The following is a 19,119-nucleotide window of genomic DNA, read 5'->3' as shown; positions in this document are numbered from 1 at the left end:
AATACAAGTCATACTGATGTTCGAAAAAATGTTCGAAAACAATTAAAATGGATCGAAAGAAGTATGTGTACACAGGTGGGAAGATAAAGTTGTAACAGAAACCTTCAAGCTCAAAGTAGGCTGCAACAGCTTACTGAAAAAGATTTAAGTGGCAAATATTTAAGCTGGATCTGAAAATATCTCTAAACCACTATGTTATTATACTTATCAATTATTTTTCCAAAGACCTCTTTTTCCATTGGTTTCTTATATATACCAACGGCCTTAAACAGACAAATTAAAAGTTTTATGTCGTAAATTTGTGAACTTTTCAACACAAGATGAAGTTTAATACACAGAATATTATATATCCAACGGCAGGCTTCGTACATTGCAAAACTGACAGCAGCAAAAATGATTTAGTTTACTGGATGTTGCCTGAACTTAACACAGCTCTGTTTTGATTGTTTCTCGGTTGCTATATGAGAATCGATGTCCAAATTTGAACATTTTGATCGAGGGAGACAACTACAACTACAGAAGGGAGGAGCAAACATGGGGAAAAAAGCAAACACTACATAAAAATCATAGCAAAATCTGCAAAAGAACTTGTGAAATCTATCGCCGTCTCATTCCACGTCCACGTCCACGCCCTCTACCACCACCCATGGCACTTGCAGCAGCATCTCCTTGTGCACTCTCAGACTGCAATTTGAAAGGACATAGGAATTATTTCACGCATAGTAAGGATGCTTACAAGTTCAATGGACACATCCAACAGAAGCAAAAAGGAAACCAGATAAGCAGACCTAAAGAATCCACAAAACTTCATCTAAACTGCAGATACACATGGTCAGCTTGAAGAAGACTAGCTTAAACTAATCAGACTTTTCTAGATTCAGAAATTCTTAGACCACAGCAGAGGTAGAGTGCAAGTTTATACCTTTCCGCTCCACAGTAGGCAACGGTATCCTCAAAGAAACCAGCCTTCTCTAGGACCTTAGCTACTGTTCTAAAAGGAAGAAAATTGCGAGACATAGGAAGACCACAAGGCTATGATCTAGTCATAAGAGAAGTGTGTGATGTGTGGGGGCTAGGTGCACGTCACGTTTTGAAACCCTGCAACAAACAAAATCTGCGCATTGAAGAACCGTAGAGAAACGGGCACATTATTCACTGAGTTTTGGACAGTGAGCCAACTCACCCTCAGGGATTTCTCAGTTATCGAAAGAAAGGTGAGACATATAGGAGAACTTGCCAAAACTTTGCACATTACGGTCTCTTCTCATCAAGCTCAGACTGCAACATTGAGCGACCAGACTACTATAACTTTGTCAGCTTAGGCTAAATGGCACCATATAGAGTTTCCCTCCATACATATCTCTATTATTTTTCCTTCCCCACTTTGCTTTGTTATAAGATCGAGGAATGGGATAAATTCTTGACCCCTATACAGCCTAAAATTCATAGTAGCAACAAACCTTACCACTAAGGTCTGGCCACAACGATCTTAAGTTATACTGTTAATCAACAAAATTCAGAAGAGCTACCGCATCATTACTGGGTTATTTTCTTCCAGCAATTCTTGCTAAGCAACTATCAACTTAAGAGTACGACAGTGGGAGGCAGTAAAATTCCTGCAATGCATTGACAGTTGTGACGTTGATTTGCTAATAACAGCAACAACATACCCAATGTTGACACCCTCCTGCCTCTTACAACTACATTTACCTGCCCCACTGTTTCATAAACTTTAGTCTTTCCTTTGCTAAAAGCACTTGATAACACAAATTGAGATCTGAAAACTTTTGTACTTTCCAAGACACTTCCTAAAACCTTTCTTCAACACCAATATTCTCCAAGACTTTGAAAACTTAAACAGACTATAATGTTTAGGTTGGCCTCTCCATGTTCTTGTTCTGCCTACTAGTTTGTGTAGTGAGTACAATAGGAGTTTCAAGGCTTCCTCTTCACATTCACCTCCATTCTCATTGTTCTTCTCTTCTGACAAAAAGAATTATATTTCTTAAATTTCCAATAATAACAATTATCTTTCTTAACCAGAATCTCTTTTTTAGTTCTGACAAACTGTCTCGCAGAAGAATTTCAAAAGGAAATATGAGAAAATAAAAGGGAGAATGTGAAAATTGATGATAAAAATACATGAAACCTATAAATAGCAATTGCTGTTAAGAACCACCCAGATCCAATGAGAATTTGTGTGTAGCTTCTGGTCTTTGACATCAAAAAAGAAGGTTGGAATGACGAAAGGGACATGTGAGAATTTGGTCTTAGCTAGTGGAACAGGAAAGACATGGATCTATATTCAATACGCAATCAAAGGATTTCTCCCCAAAAAAGAGGCCATGGGGAGATACCGTTTGTGATCCATGATCATCTCTGATCGGGAAACCATATCCAAGTTCCGTGGCTAGTCTGCACTCTTTGGACTTTTCAAACTTAGCGAACCGAAACATCTTAGTAGCTAAAGGAAGGGAAATCAATCGAGACCCCGTTAGTAGCAGCGAGCGAGAGCGGATTGGGATTTGAAGAAAACCAAACACGAAGCTTCGTTCCTCTCCTTTCAGGCGAGCTACTTGGTTCCTCAGCAAAGTGTTCACTTCTTTTTTGCCAGGTTTCATTCGATTTGTTGTGGATTGGGTGATGGGAAAACCAGCAAGCTAAACCATATTTCATATATCACCTATCATGGAGACATGGGCTAACTTCATACGACTAACATTCTAAATAACTCTTCAACATTCTAGTGGTAACAGCCAGCACAAGGCACACCCTGAGAGGTGAAAATCACAACTCTAGTTTTCTGCATGTACACAACTAGCTAATATCAGTGATCTCTCTACATCCCCTTTATTAATTTATTTATTTATTTTAATTTTGATGAAGTAAGTAGATTCATTTCAAGGCATCAAGAAGATGCAAGCTTTACAAGGATAGATCAGTTAAGCTCAATATCCCCTTTATTTCACATTCCCAACTATTTCATTAAATTGTTTTTGGTTAAATATTTAAGTAACTTATAGTATCTTGAAGATTCGAAAAGCAAAACAAAGGGCGACTTACAAAACCCAATCTGCACTGTCTATTATGTCCATAATGGTAGAAAAATTGGGGAGAAGTTGGCGTTTCACAAAGACGAAATTACCTTAGGATTCTTCACTGTCTCATCTACACTCAGAATGAGGCATGCTGCTTCAGTGGCTGCATTGATGGCATTTATCTGGACAAAGTAGAATTTGTAATACTTTTAGGAACCAAGAATAACTTGTGAAAAACTGACGCTTTGGTATCAAACAAATGAGAAAAGATGAGTGATTGATTAATAACAAGCTAAACAAAATTTATCAAATAAAAAAAAAGAACAGTAGATGTAATATACCTTCACGACTGCTGGCTCCCAAACAAAGTTGGCAAATGAATCAGCTATGCCACCAGTATTAATGTCAACTCCATAAGGTGCACCCTCACCTGCCCAGGATAGTGTTTACCATTAAGGAACATGAAATTTCTTTCTTTATTTTTCTTTTTCTTTTGGTACTACGTCCTTTCCTATTTTAAGTGTGGTGTTACTATTTAGAGAGTCAAACAGTCTTTTCTTTCATTATAATTTTCTCAATAAAAAAATATTCTGAATCATTAACTAGGATGACTACTAGTACTTTCCCTGAGCTTTTCGAATATGCAAATTTTGCTTTAAATTATTTGAAGAATCATATACCAATATTCAAAATTAAGTTCTATGACCCTCGTACTCCGAACCCTTCAGAAATAGGGACCAGAAGGAGTACCATTATTAAGGGAATACAATAAGAAAAGAACCCCAAAACTTTTGCAGAGAGCCATCCCAAGAAAAACTAACTACCCTCAAAGTAGCTAGAAAACTTGAAAGTCTAAAAAGTTAATACTGTTTATTATCATTGTTTTAAGAAAGAAAAAGTTACTGTTATCATTATACATCCTCCAAAGGGAAATGGTAGGCATACCAGACGGAAGAGCGTGTTTTTGTCTGAGCTTGTTCAGCACATCAGTTGCATCAAAACCAGCATTGTCACATAGCTGACGGGGAATAATCTGCATTATGCCAAAGTTGAAACAGTAAGGTATCACAGAATTGAACATATGTTCTATAAGGAATAAGAGACATCTCACAATGACTAAGTTCCATAAAACCTGCAATATCAAGAGATCGTCTACAAAAGGAATACTGAGGCCTATCTCAAAGACCTACTAGCATCGGCAGCCTAGCCAACTAAGAATGATAAACTCAGAAAAATCCATTACCACATAAAAGGAGCAATAGCAATAGCTTAAAAAGAGGTTTTACAACAAACAATATGTTTCTTTTGGAATCAAACAAGTCAATTCCTAGGTAAACAAACATTTGATCAACAAAGATAACTTCATCAAAAGCAGATCTATACAAAGTTACAAACCCAACTATAAAATTAGACAGTTCAAGAAGGTCTAAGACTCAACCACTGATAAAATAGTTTAGAGTGGCCACATATACCAAAGTAGTTGTTGATAAAAGGGAAAGCGCCAATCATAAGCCCTCCAAAAGACAGGGGCTTTCAGCACACCCTTTGTGCTGATACCATTCTTTTTTTGAAAAAAATCTTCAAGAGAATAGAAGTGGTAAGGATGGATAATCAATAAGACAATGCTAAGCACAGCCCACAGCTGCTCTCTACATCCATTGTGCACTGCCTCACAATTACTCTTGGACAGAAAATAAGTAACTTCTACAACACCACATTGTCAGTTTGAAAATCAATCCTATAATTTATTTCAGACTGAGAGGACGACTAGCATCTAATTCTTATCATCAGGGTTTCTAGCATATACCAGTCTTAACCTTGCATTTCTCTGTTAAAGCAAAATGAAAGAAGAATTGCTACCTCAAGAGCTTTTGCATAAGAGTTTATGAAGAGCTGAGATTTCCCTTGAATTGTTCGAGCATGGTGCCTCAAGAAACGGCTTATTTCCATCTGCATCCAAGTGTTTTATCAATCAAAAGGTACAACCGTTATCATAAAGAAATCTTCTCAGGAAGTTGTAGAGTGTGCTTACATCTATCGCACCACCTCCAGGAACAACCGTAGAGTTTTTCACAGCCCTTCTAACAATCATAATAGCATCATGCAAGCTTCTCTCAGCTTCCTCAATGAACTATATAGACCATTGAAAAAAGAAAATTAGGATCAAAGAATCAAATAATAATTATATTCATAACTGAAGTGATCAAAAACCTGATCTGCTCCACCACGAAGGACAATAGTGGCGGTCTTGCCAGAGGGACATCCACTAAATATATTGAATCTCTCATTTCCAACTTGCTTCTCCTCAAAAATCTCACAAGAGCCAAGAACCTAGATAATAATCCAGTTGGTTAAAGTAAAAGTTATCGACCAAAACCTAATACTATAATCTAACCATGTTATGGAAGGTGTACAGTTGTCCCGGTAGACTATGGGTAACAGGGACAAGGACCAGACCTCATCAATAACATTGTTCACAGTTGTCTGCACTGTTCCACCAGCAGCAGCAGCTACCCGCTGCAGATCCTCTTCAGAGACACGACCAGCACAGAATATATCTCGGTCTGCAAAATACTGTGCAGATAAAAGACAAAAGAATATCAGTCATAATCTTCACAATAATCTCCTAAAGCCCAGAAGAGTGTCAGTGAGAAAAGTCTGGCAGAAATGTAGACTTAAGATGATGGCAGTAAAAAACAACAGCTCCATAACTGTACTTCCACATATCTTTGCAGCAACCAGCAGAATAACAAGCAAGTTACAAAATTTAATAGGGTTCAGTAATTACACAGCAAGACAAAACCTTTTCCTCATCAAAAGTTCACCAGTGTACTTTATTGCACAGGATGGAGACACTATAGTTTCTTTTTGATAAAATTAGGTAAACCAGATGGGGAGATATAGTTTCTACTTCTTTCCTTCACAGAAATTCTGTCAATTTCTAAAACTAGGATAGATGATCTGGTTTGTTGTAAAATTACTGACACCTCCCTCTCCAACCAAAATTAAGAGGGTGAAGGAGGCACAATGAGTTCCAAAAAAGTAAGGATGATGAGGGAGGCACATGCTATTTTTAGTTCATTATGCATATTATGACACTTTAAAACATATTAGATATGTAGGAATACACTAATACACTACCATAACACAAGAAAAATCGGCATGAAGATCTCCCCAAAGATAAGGCTACAAGTTTTAGTTCCTACTTACTATCTATCTAAATTCTAGTTCTCCAAAACATCCATGTGAAGATATGATCATGAACCAAAGCAATGGACCATAAAGCAAGTTTGTTACTAACCTGTGTGGCCAGATCACCAATAGCGAGTCTAGACAAAACAACTTTGGCACCACTCTTCACACATTTATCCAACTTGTCATAAATGATATTCCACTCTGCATCAACAATTGACTGATATTGCGCTGGATCTGAGAGCCTACACAAAAGATGATTAGGTGGAGTAAGCACCTTCAGAACTGTGCAACTTATGAAAGAAAATATTGAATTGGAGAGATTACAGAACTATTCTCAAATAAAATCAAATGTATGCCAAAAACATACTACCTTATCTCTGCATTTTCTTTTTCTGATTTTAGCTCCAACTCTATGTTCAGTAAAAGTATCTTGGGGTTTACAAACTTCTTTGGCTGCTGTTCAAAACCAGCATAGGAAAATGTCTTCTTAAAGGCAACACCATTTACAAGGAAAGAATCCCGCATAGTACCTCCAGGGACCTACACATACAAAAGGGAGCAAAAAAAAGGTAAGAAAATACTAGATAAGCTCGTAGAACCAATAGTAAAATTTTCTGTAGTCTCTAATCAAGCTGTAATCCAACAGCATATATGATCTTCATTTTCTCACAGATCTATCTTCAATTTCCACAGATGAATATATTATACTCTCTTCTTCCATACCCTAAAACATATCAAAGGATCCACTTGTATGGGCTTAACTAAAACTCAAATCAACCAATAGTTGTTTATAAGGAAAAGACCACATAAATCAACCCTTGTTGACTGAATAAGATGAGCTTTCTTCTTTTGATAAGGTAAAGATTCTCATAAGAGCTTACTCAAATAATTACACCACCTAAGTTTATGTCTTTTTCGTGAAGGGAAAAGAAATCATATTTATAGACCTAAAAATAGATGCTACCAAAATTTGATAAGGTAAAGATTTTATTTTGACAGGCACCAAGATGGTACAAAGAGGAATACAACAGAAATACAAATTTTGTAAGCATCTATTTTTAGGTTCTTCTGACACAACAAACGAACCTAAAGGCCGACACAATAAAGTCCAACATTAAGCAACCACGAACTCATAAAAGACAAACAAAAAATCCAGTTGCAAGATTGTATACCTTCTTAATTCCGATCATGTTCAGCCTATCATCAGTTCCGATTGCAAGAACAGCATCCACAACCATGGATGCAAAGAATTCCTTTTCCCCTCCAATGAGCTTTGATGACAGAGTTGTAGCAGCACACTTTGCAAGCAGACTTTTCTTTTCTTCCAAACTTTTTCCCTCTATGCTAACAGCCAATTCTTTTACCTTCTCAATTGCCTACATAATCAATACCAAATTACTCAATAAACTGCGATGACAAACCATTTGCACCCTACTGGAACAGTGAATATAGCCAAAAGGGGTAAGACAAAAAGGAACAAGCAACCAGGAGGAGGAAAAATCTACCATATTAGAAGCGGTTCGATAACTACGAATAAGATTTTGAGGGTGGACACCCTCTTCGACGAAAGGCTTGGCTTCCTTTAAAAATTCTCCTGCAAGCAGAACAACTGTAGTGGTTCCATCACCAACCTGCAGAGAGGGACAACAAGGCACTAGTAGTAAAAAAGGGGTTGAAGGGACAAGCAAAAAACTTTCCAAGCTCATGAGTCTCGACTGCATATACAGTCAACTTATGAGCCGCATCTCATGTACCTTAGAAGTAAAAGCACAGGAAAAGACTTAGCAGTATTACACTATTCAACTGATTTTATAGCAACAAATAGCATAAACGCTGAGGCAGTAAAAGTACAGCATACCTCAGAGTCTTGAGACTTGGCGATGTCAACAAGTATTTTTGCTGCAGGATGAATTATATCTAGAAGCTTCATTATAGTGGCACCATCATTTGAAATAGTGGTGTTTCCTTTGTCGTCGTGGATCAACTTGTCCATACCCCTAGGACCAAGGGTGGTACGCACCACATCAGCCACAGCCATACATGCATTTATGTTGCTCACCAACTGTGCCTTCCCCTGAGACGTGTCTGTCCCTTCCTTCAGCAATATGATCTGGGGTTGCTGTTATATAACAAGCCACAACACCAGATCAGAAATTGATTGACCAGAAAAAAATCAGTCCAGAAAAATACAACATTGCCACATAAGTATATAGCAAATAAATCAACCAACTGTGCCACATTTCCAAATTAGTTGGAGAATTCTCTACATTCGTTCTGTTCTATTTGGACCCATTTCATTACAGTAGTAATAAAATTGTCTTCTAATACAAATTAGTGAGAGTATAAAAAACTGGCAACAAAAAATATGAATCCTTCAAGTGTGATCTTAAACAGGTAACACAAAATCTTCACCATAACACTTTTCATACTCTCAACAGTGTCAAATTTACCACATTAATCTGAATTTACTTGGAACAAACTATAGGCACAATTGCAATATCAGTTGTCTCAGTTAAAAAAGCAAGCTTTTTGCTGAAGTTAAGAAAAAAAAAAGGCATTATATTCACAAATATTTTACAGGGTTGGCAACCTCCGTATCCACATCCAGTGACTTGGGTACATGTATGTATGTTTGTTTACATACACTAAAAAGTAGTGCAGAGAGTCATACTCCACAACTTCCACTTTGTTACACATATTAAGAAATTTAAACAGCTCTACTGAGATTTGCTTCTCATTTCAACTATATAATTGCAGGCTTACCATCATGGCAGACATTGTTGGAGGCGATTTGATCCGACTTCGATCTTGAGGAGAAAGTGAGCTTCTATTCTAGGGTTTTTCCTTTGCTCCTTAGGTTTAGCAATATTATACTTTTACTTTACTGTCTAATAAAAAAAAAAAAATCAAGAACCTTTTTTGTGCTTCTTGGTATTAAAATGTCAAATAGAGGATAATTTTGTCATTTCAAAGTTTCTATTTGTTTTCTCAAATAAATTTACGCTTTTCATTTTATACTTATTATTTCATACTGTATCATATTTATTTGTATGGAGTGTATTATATTGATTACTATTTTTTCCATTTTAAATAATTGAATTGTCGGGTGTTTTTACCCCTTTAAGAAAAAATTCGGATATAAATTAAACATCCCTTTTCATTTTAACCCCTATTAATTATTATCAAATTAATCTTTAGAATATTTCAAACCAATTAAAAAATTTTGAACTCGTCACATAGAAAAAACAAACAAAGGGTAAAAATAGAAGAATATTCTAAAAGTAGTCTAGAAGATTAAACAATTAAGTTAATTTGAAATATAAAAAATATTCAACAATTCAATTATTTTGAACCAGAGAGAATATTGTTTTAATGAATATTGTGTTTGAGTAGATTGTGTTGCGCTCTCCGTTTTTATATAATGTCACACATTCATAATTTGAATAATAAACTTAAAAAGAATAAATAAATGACAAGGTAGATATACTCCCTCTGTCCCTATTTACTTAATTATTTTTTACTTTTTACTTGTTATATTGGAAAAATTAAGAAAAAATAATATTTTTTTACATATTGTGCCCTCGATTTATTTAAAGAGTTAATGTTTGTAAAAAAGGTAGAACATCTTTAATGAATAAGTTGATTTTTGAACTATATATGTTAGTAGAGTTAAAAATGATAAACTCGCTAGGTCATATTATTTTCTTAATAGGTGTGACAAGTGAAAATTGACAAATAAATAGAAACCAGGGAATACTAAGTAAAATCAAAATAACACGAAAAATATTAAGGTAATGACGTGATCACATCAAATTAGTAATTACATAAAATGAATCTTTTTGTTTTTACCTAATAATGAAATAAATGATTTGATACTATAAAGTTCAAGTACCAATCAAATAAATAATGTATTTAAACTAACAATATAATACAATAAATCAAGTAAGTTACCAACCATCCAAACAAGATGTTAGGGGGTGGCAATGGAATTGTTTTTACTTTTTGGGGGGAACTGGACTCCAAAAAAACACATTTACTTTAAAATTTGAAATTTTAATCTGAAATTTAATTTAAATTTTTCTAAGAACTTGAAAATGATGAGGATATATTTTTATTGTTTCACTCCAAATTACTTAAAAATATAAATATTTTCAATTTACAATAATGACTAAATATAATTTTAATTTTTAAATATTGTTTTAAAAATAAAATTTACGTTTTTTAAACTTCACAATATAACATAATTAGACGTCCTATCAACATAAATAGTTTGTTTTGATTCCATTTGAAGGTTAACTTTTAATAGTGCAAAAAATAATTACCCTCTAAAGACCCCATATTGTTCATCATGAATATGATGGCCTCACACCTAGGAGTTCGGACTCTAAATAAGCTAAAAAAGATAAAAGTGATTAAAATACGTTATTATTTTAATGAGTAAATAAAATAGGTTTAGTATAAGAAAAAATTTTGTTTTATTAAATGTTCCAAATGTTTCCCATTAATCTCTTAACGTGTATATTTTAATAAAAAATGAAATTACCTTTTACACTTAGTAAATGGAATGTTGGATAAAACAACAATTTTTCTTACACTAAACCTATTTGTATTACTTACTAGAGTATTGTGACTTATTTTGATCACTTTTATCTTTTTGTGGCTTATTTATATGTTTAATATATTATTTTTCAAATCTAAATTTAATATTTTGAGGAATGCTTTCAAAAAAAGTAACTATAGCAAATAATAAGAATAACTTCAAACTAAATAATAAATTATCTTAGAAATTTTTAAGTTGTAAATAAAAATAAATATCTATTTTAGTATGAAAAATAAGTAAAAATGGATGAGGGGAATAATATATGAATAAAGGGAACAAAAAATGAAGGAAAAGAACAAGTAAAACTAAATATATATATCAAAATTATTCATTCAATGAAAATGAGTAAATATTAGGTTTAGCAAATATAAAAATTATATTTATATGTTATATCTATAATTTGTATAATTGTGCTTCATAACAAACTTTATGTTTGATATGGAGCATCAGATTTGTAAAAATCGATGACAGCCTCTGATTTGTATACATCGTTGACAGTCTCTAATTTGTATAAATCGCTAGCAGCTTCTTGTTTGTATAAATCACTGATAACCTCTCAATTCAATTTTGTGTGTGTGTGTTTGTGTTTGTGTGTGTGTAATTACTATATATGATCAATGATTGTATTTGTATATTTACATATTTGAATTTGTATACAATGAATCGAAATAAAACATTTTTATATTAAATCTCTCTCTCGCTTTATATAGACAATACAAATTATATATTGTAATTTGTATAATTTGTGTTTGTATAAAGCGAGAAAGAGAGAAAAATGCAAAAGAAAACTAGTGAGAAAGATCTGTATTTGTATAATTAAAAGTGTATAGGATGAAAATATATGTATTTGTATTTGTATATGCAATTTTCTTTCGCTTTAAACAAACACAAATATAATTTATACATTTGTATTTGTATAAAATGAGAGAGGTGAGGGAGAGTGACGAGCGAGATTTGCTGGGGAGAGAGGCGAATGAAATTGTTTGCTACGACTTACAATAAAATGAAACTATGGTTATAATTTATAACATTTAATTTCAATTAATAGTTGGAAAATTACATGAATTGATACCTTTTAATAAATAATTATCAATTTTAACTTATTATTTTTTTATTTATTACCATTTATAGCAATATATGACAATACTATGTAAAATCGGTAATGTATATTAAAAGTGAATTACGTACGCAATGTATATGTATTATAACTGTTTTTAAAAATATATTATGCTTCTTTGGTAAAAAAAATTGACACATTGAATTATAAGTGTATCAAAATTTGTGATAAATGTATTATCCATCAATAGAACTTGTATTATATATGAATTATAAATTATTCTTTGTAATATGTATTAAAATTGTATTATAAATATACTAAAAGTTATCAAATGAAAAAAGAATGTTATTGATATAACTAGTAAATATTTTCTTAATATAGTATATTTATGTAAGTTTTCCATTAATAAATTTATTATTTTATACAATTTTCCCACAAAAATACTATTCATTATACTTATATTATCCACATGATATATATCATATACTGATATGGTATCATATGATATATATCATATACTGATATGGTATCATAAATATCTTGTTCATTCTTTCCTAATAAAAAACTCCTCCCACGTTTCTAGATTTCCTCATCTCAATCTTCACTAAATCTCGAATCAGAAAGTTTTGGACAAATTAGCAATTATCAACAATACTCACATGACATATATTATATATTGTCACGACATCATAATATATATATAACTAATAATCAATGAAACAAGTGTCAAATTAAAGTATTTTGATGGAGTGGGAACTTCATATATTATATTATTTCAGTATATATATCGTATATCTCTAAAACAAAGACTAAATGTGTATTTATATATTTTTTTTATCTCTAATGGAGAATCTGACAATAAATACTGAATTAGGTTAGTCAATTCACTAGATAAATAATAAGCCTCGGATTTTACTCTCATATAAAATTAATTTAAATTAAATACTATCAATATAATTTGATTTAATTGTACTCATGGCAAACTGTTCGCCTCTCTCCTGGTGAATCTAGCTCGCGTCTCTCGCTTTTTATACACATGTAAATGTATAAAATGCGTTTGAGTTTGTATAAAACGAGAGAAACTTATATATATACATATATTTTCGTTTCCCTCTCTCCCTCTCCCAGACTTGCTCGCCACTCTCCTAGATCTCGCTTGCTCACTCGTCTCTCTCACTTTATACAAAAATGCAAACGTATAAAATGCATTTGTGTATTTGTATAAAGCGAGAGAAAATTGTATATATACATATATTTTCGTTCCCCTCTCCCAGATTTCGCTCGCCACTCTCCCAGGTCTCACTCGCTTACTCGTCTCTCTCACTTTATACAAACACAAATGTATACATTGTGTTTGTGTTTGTATAAAACGAGAGAAAATTGTATGTACAAATACAGATGGATAGATTTTTGTCCTATACACTTATGATTATACAAATATGATCTTCCTCTGCCCAGTTTTCTTTTGTCTTTCTCTCTTTTTCGTTTTATGCAAATACATATTATATAATTGATCTTTTATATATGTATACCAAAGCAGATTATACAACTGCTTTCTTTTGTATATGTATAGCGAAATTATACAACTGCTTTCTTTTGTATATGTATAGCGAAATATACATATTTATGTTTGCTATGGAGCGCAATTATGCAAACTACAACTATAACATACAAATATAATTTTTGTGTTTGTTGTAGGTAAAAGTCTCTCTTTATACTTGTAGATATAAGCCATTCATATGAAACTTATAGTTTATTTTCTCATATATAATTGTTCACCTCATATATTTGTTTAAATAATATAATATGGATACTCTTTCATAACTCGAAATACATTGTTGGTTTGATAAATTAGTGTGTTAAACTATTGATAAGAGACGAACATTTGTAGGGTAGACTTCATCTATGAGATTGGAAGCAAAAGCCTTATTAGCAAGCACAATGTTCACTGCTTCTGTTGGATGCAACCCATCAAAATACACATTCACATTCCTATCTGAACAAACACTCCCTCCTTTTTTGCATAAAGTTCCTGTTCCACCTTCTTCTATTCTTGCAACATCACAACATGGATTCTTGGTATCACTAAAACCTTAAAAAAAAAAACCATGTCACAAAATTTTGACTTATTTGGTGTTTCAAAAAAGAATTTCGTTCGTTCATTCTTAAACTGTGTATCCTGTTAAAGTGTATCGCATAGAGATAAAGGTTGCTGACTGACCATAAGGAGTAGGATTCTGTAAGATATCCATAATGATTTTGTAGGCATTAACAATGACTATTGTGGAATCAGGCATTTGAAGAGTTGTGGAATCAACCAAAGTCCTCAAGTTAGTGTTGAAGAGTTGTGCAGCATCATTCAAAATTTGTATACAGCCAGTGGCATTTGGATTTCTAGCTCTGGCCATTGGGCTGCACCCATTGGGATATAATGCCATCACCACAAATTTTCTAGCTCCCATATCATACAACCTCTGAGAAATAATATGAACAAAACATTTATGTACTTTGATTAGTCACACTAGTTAGCACCACATTTCATATGTGTGATCATTCTTAAAATGTCACCAAGTATTAATTTAATTGACATAACTAATTAGGTCATCTGAATCCTCTTCGCTAAAAAATTGACTAGTTAGAGTATATGTCGAATTGACTTAATAAAAGTTCTGACTCCGCTACTTAGTTGTTTGCAACTACATCCTAAGTGTGTGTGCACACATCTTATATTGCAACTTCTTTTCATATGCTATCCCTTCCATAAAATGTAGGTAAATATGTTTCCTCAAAAAATTGAAAATAAATAAACAAAGAAGGTTCATTTTTTTTGTGCAAATTCAACCAAACAGTAGGAATAAATGTTTGTCATGTCTAGTAAAAGGTGAAGAGTCACTCAAAAGTTATTTTTCACTTCTTACAAAAACTAAGAGAGTGTTTGGTTGGAAAAGAAGTGTTTCAAATTTGAATTAAGCATATACCAGAGTTGATTTCTCGTAAATCACTCAATTAATAAGTATTACCTCAATTTATTTTTAATTTTTTTTGGTTAAAGAAAGCTGGAATTAATGTCAAACACAACTTTCAGAGATAGTAATACTACTAGTTGAGTGATCATCTAGAAATCAACTCACATATACGATATACCACCAAAATATTTGTAAACTTTTTTTGTTTCTGCCTGAATTTTAAGTAGCTCACTACATCAAAAATGAGCTTTAGCGATAATTAATTAGCAATTGTGGTTAAATATATATCTTTACCGGTAATTAACACTTTTAGTATGTGTTCCTAAAGGCTTTAGCGACATTGGATCTAATGACACTTAACTAATGCCGCTAAATACTTTAGCACTCTTTATTAATATGTTTATTTATTACCGCTAAAAGTTATTTTTATTGCAATGTAGCGAACAATCATAGTATAAAAAATAAAATTGAAAGCATAATATAAATGCATACCTTGAGTTGGTGAGAAAGTGTAATGGTCAAATTAGCAGTAAAATCTTGAATAGTAATATTTTTGGTAGCTAAGCCCAAGAAGTAGTTGAGTGAGTAGTCATTTCCACCACTTCCCACAACAAACAAGTAATTCTTCAATGATTCTTTGCTTTTACACTTTGTCTGCTCCTCCAACTCTGGCAATGTCACATTCTCAAAATTTCTGATTTGTTGATTCAAACTAATCACTTCACCCTGAAAATTTTAGCAACAAAATATTATTAGTCTATATTCCTTTTCTCTCATTTTATTTACATGATATGCTATGATTTATTATTTTATTTTCCCGTCATTTGGTGTCTGGTATCCGCTGTAGAGTCAACAAGTATAGATTTGAGCTGGTAAGTCCCACTTTGGGGTAAAATGATCCTTATCAAAGACGATTTCATACCTAAAACTCAAACTCAAGACATCTGATTATTAGGAATGAAAGATTATTTTACCACTCTATTACGATTTTTTGGTGATGATACATATTATGATACTAATATTATTTAGAGAATCCAAATATTGTTTTAGTAAGATCTTTTCTTTTCTTTTTTGGTCTACAATAATATTTTCTATCTAAATTTACCATTAAACTGTTTGACTCTCGAACACATTTTCGTAAAGCTGTTTTTTCTTGTTCTCCTTTAATTTATTGGTCCAGAGGAATTATATCAATTTGCTGCCTTTTCTTGTGTGTTCATTGAAGTCAAAAGAAAGGAATATTCATTTTTGGTGAGGCAAACCTCTCACACTCACATTTTGCCAACTATAATAGCCGCTGAATTTGGCAACATTTAAGGAAAAAAAATGACATTTTTATTCCACATATAATGTTGTACTAGATCAAAGTTATAAATGTTTCAAGAAACAAAAGATAATCATATCATCCACCCTCCTATGTCATAACCTAGAAGTGGTCAAATTTAAAATCAGTTTTAGTAAAATACATTTATCTTCCGATGATTAAAACTTTTTTAAACAATATGTCAGGTTAATAAGGGCCCGTTTGGATGGGCTTAATAAAAGCAGCTTTAAAAAAGTACTTTTGAAAGTGCTGAAACTTATTTTTTAAATAAGCAGTTATGCGTTTGGATAAAAGTGCTGAAGTTGCTATGCCGAACGTGAAAAGGGAAAAATGAAATAAAGAGATGTTAGGGTTATGTGGGTAATTTGGAGATTGTATAAAAATATTAAGGGCAAAAAGATAAAAATGTGGTCAACTTAAAACAGCTTATAAGCTAAAAAAAGAAAAGCACTCCTACCGCAGCTTTTAACTTTTGGCTTAAAATAAGTTTTTTTAACTTAAAATAAGTTATTTTGAGTATTGCCAAACAGCTAAATAAGTCAATAACCAGCTTTTAAGTGAGTTTGACCAGCTTTTAAGCTGAGCCAAACAGGCTCTAAGAGTCAAGTAATATAAAACGAAGAGAATAGTAATTAGGGGTTATATCAATTAAGTGCTCTAATTTTGTTATGTTAGTGTCTATTAGTAGTGACAAAAGAGAAAGCTAAAGCTAGACTCTAAACAAGTTGATTGCTTTTTTTGTCAACCATTGTTTGTTACTACTATTAAGTTTTTGTGTTAACCTTTAATTTATTTTATCAATATAAACATAAATATAAAAAAGGGCGGCTAGTAGCTAGTTGCGTAAGAATATAGGGAAGATAGATTGATATTATTAATATTTAATACTTTCTTTCATTTTAATTTATTGAAAAAAGATTAACTTATTTAATTCACAAAATTCAAAATATATCACAAAATTTAAACGAAATGGAATAATAAAATTGATTTCATATCTATTTTACTATAAATATATGTCTTAAATTATTAGTTAAATTTATAAAATTAAGATAAAATTATTATTTTTTTCCTTAGATAAATTCTTTATAAAATTATAAATTAGTCTATTCTCTAAAGTCTAAAACAACGAATATTTTTTTTTGATCTATCAAAATAAATATTTTCTTCGTTTCAAAATAAGTGTTATAAAAAAAAATTATAATCTTTATGAAAGCAGTTAACATAATGTAGTTTATTAAACCATCTCTATCAAATGAATATTTTTTGAAAAAGGAGTATTAAGGATAATAGTTGAAAAAAATTACAACTTTTTATCATGAGTTCAAAGTTATTTTATAACAATTTTTTCTTTTAAATACTTATTTTGAGACGAAAGAAGTAATATCCGAGAGATCGAAAAAAAAAAAAAAGAGGAAAGAACTTACAGCCACAACACCAGTGTCATCAAGAATACCAGAACCACCAGAAGCAAAATTGACACCATGAATAATTTTGCTTCCTTTAGTTGAAGGATCATTGAAAGATGGAATATAATTTGGAATTTTTAGATGGTTACCAAGAAGGTCAATTACATTTTTGCCATTAGTGAATCTTCCAGTAGGTTCTAATAAAGGAAAATCTACTCCATATGGTAAGTAATTTGCCTTAGCCAATGACTTCACAAGAAAATTGTTGTTCCCATTATCAACTAATGAACTTCCAAAGACAAACATTCCTTGCACTTTGTTGCACTCATCATTTTTTCTTGCAAATTTGCAATTTTCACCATTACATATTGGTGAAAGAAAAACAAAGGTTAGTATCATAAGAAGAAAAAATGGAGCACTTTTTGTCTTTAGAGACATTTTTTTTTTGGTTTCAAGTATAATTGGGGTTGGAGTTGGGATATGTTAGGGTAGATGTAGAAAATGTCCTCTTTATATACAAGTTATTTAATGCTATTGAAGGTCAACAAAGAATTAATGAAAAGATGAGATAAAAAAAGAAATGAGAGTGTTTAGTATTTTTTTTTTTTGGATAATATATATATTAAATCCTAAACTTAGCTTCAAATTTTAACTTTGATCTCCAACTTTCATAATGTACAAACAGATATTTAACTATCCAACTTTTAAATAAATAAACACATGAGTCTTACATGACACAATACACGTAGGACAAAAAATGACATGTAGGACATGTGTATCTATTTGTTTAACTTTATATAAGTTTGAGTGTCTATTTGTGCACATCCAAAGTTAAAGGACATAAATATAATTTGAAGCCAAGTTAAATGACATATTTATATATTATGTCTTTTTTTTTTGTACTGGTCTAAATTTTGATAGACGAAGTTATATAATATTTTATAAAATTGACCAGGTACATGTAAGTTTGTCCAAGCACTAAATGTTTATTTATTACCCCTTGTTTTTTTCTACCAACTTGGCCTCTACGAAGCTTTAACACTTAATACCACTAACTTCTCGATGAATACCTCCTTACTAGCGCATCTCGTTTTTATATGTTTGAACCATTTCAATTTAATATCTATTCTCTTATCTTGTTTCAATAGTGTTACTCTTATCTTACTTTATATAACTTCGTTTCTAATTATATCTCTTTTAGTATAAGTGAATTTACGTAAGTTGAAAAGGTGTTAAGTGACACTATTTTATTAAAAAAATTGATATATATATATATATATATATTTCAAATCTAGAGTTTGTCAGTCCTATTATAGATTTGAAGTTCTTCATTCATCCTTCTTATAGGCTTATTTTTTTAAATGTTTTTTTTGCTTCCACCTTCTTTCACCAATAAAATTAATGAAGGACATTGAAAAAATTAATATTATTAATTTTAAAAAGTCATTTTGATTATTCAAAATTAAAACACTCATGGTTTTTATATATATATTTTCTAAAAAATTTTCGTATAGAAAAGGTATAGTGAGCGCG

At 31.7% G+C, this 19,119-nt stretch overlaps 2 protein-coding genes across 3 annotated transcripts; both read right to left on the bottom strand.

Moving 5' to 3' along the window:
* Positions 1 to 321: 321 nt before the first annotated feature.
* Positions 322 to 9,169, bottom strand: LOC107023362 (T-complex protein 1 subunit eta). The gene is made up of 14 exons (XM_015224038.1): positions 8,997 to 9,169; positions 8,092 to 8,352; positions 7,739 to 7,864; positions 7,406 to 7,609; positions 6,604 to 6,773; positions 6,340 to 6,475; positions 5,496 to 5,612; positions 5,250 to 5,369; positions 5,071 to 5,169; positions 4,899 to 4,988; positions 3,984 to 4,071; positions 3,380 to 3,468; positions 3,146 to 3,220; positions 322 to 684 (listed from the first exon to the last, which is right to left on the bottom strand). Exons 1-14 carry the CDS (start codon positions 9,009 to 9,011, stop codon positions 598 to 600), a joined length of 1,677 nt encoding a protein of 558 aa, XP_015079524.1. The 5' UTR covers positions 9,012 to 9,169; the 3' UTR covers positions 322 to 597.
* A 4,461-nt stretch (positions 9,170 to 13,630) lies between these two features.
* LOC107021533 (GDSL esterase/lipase At1g29670-like) lies at positions 13,631 to 18,083 on the bottom strand. Of its 2 annotated transcripts, none has more exons than XM_015222212.2 (4): positions 17,605 to 18,083; positions 15,349 to 15,582; positions 14,112 to 14,364; positions 13,631 to 13,982 (listed from the first exon to the last, which is right to left on the bottom strand). In XM_015222212.2, the coding sequence occupies exons 1-4, from the start codon at positions 18,022 to 18,024 to the stop codon at positions 13,750 to 13,752; spliced, it is 1,140 nt and encodes a 379-aa protein (XP_015077698.1). In that variant the 5' UTR covers positions 18,025 to 18,083; the 3' UTR covers positions 13,631 to 13,749. The 2 variants fall into 2 exon arrangements, with proteins under 2 accessions (XP_015077698.1, XP_027773299.1); XM_027917498.1 differs by having other exon boundaries at positions 13,817 to 13,975.
* Positions 18,084 to 19,119: the final 1,036 nt, after the last annotated feature.

Source organism: Solanum pennellii, chromosome 6 (assembly GCF_001406875.1).
Source record: "Solanum pennellii chromosome 6, SPENNV200".
Taxonomy (NCBI): domain Eukaryota; kingdom Viridiplantae; phylum Streptophyta; class Magnoliopsida; order Solanales; family Solanaceae; genus Solanum; species Solanum pennellii.
This window is presented reverse-complemented; position numbering and strand designations above follow the sequence as displayed.

What these genes read in the sequence shown, in the direction of transcription:
- LOC107023362 (XM_015224038.1), bottom strand. An exon ending in ACATGATCGGAATTAAGAAG is followed by an intron (nt 6,774 to 7,405) that starts GTATACAATCTT and finishes TTGTATGTGTAG; the next exon opens with GTCCCTGGAGGTACTATGCG. An exon ending in TTCGTGGTGGAGCAGATCAG is followed by an intron (nt 5,170 to 5,249) that starts GTTTTTGATCAC and finishes TGGTCTATATAG; the next exon opens with TTCATTGAGGAAGCTGAGAG.
- LOC107021533 (XM_015222212.2), bottom strand. Translation starts at nt 18,024, where the DNA reads ATGTCTCTAAAGACAAAAAGTGCTCCATTTTTTCTTCTTATGATACTA. An exon ending in ATGACACTGGTGTTGTGGCT is followed by an intron (nt 15,583 to 17,604) that starts GTAAGTTCTTTC and finishes TAAAATTTTCAG; the next exon opens with GGTGAAGTGATTAGTTTGAA. An exon ending in CACTTTCTCACCAACTCAAG is followed by an intron (nt 14,365 to 15,348) that starts GTATGCATTTAT and finishes ATTATTTCTCAG; the next exon opens with AGGTTGTATGATATGGGAGC.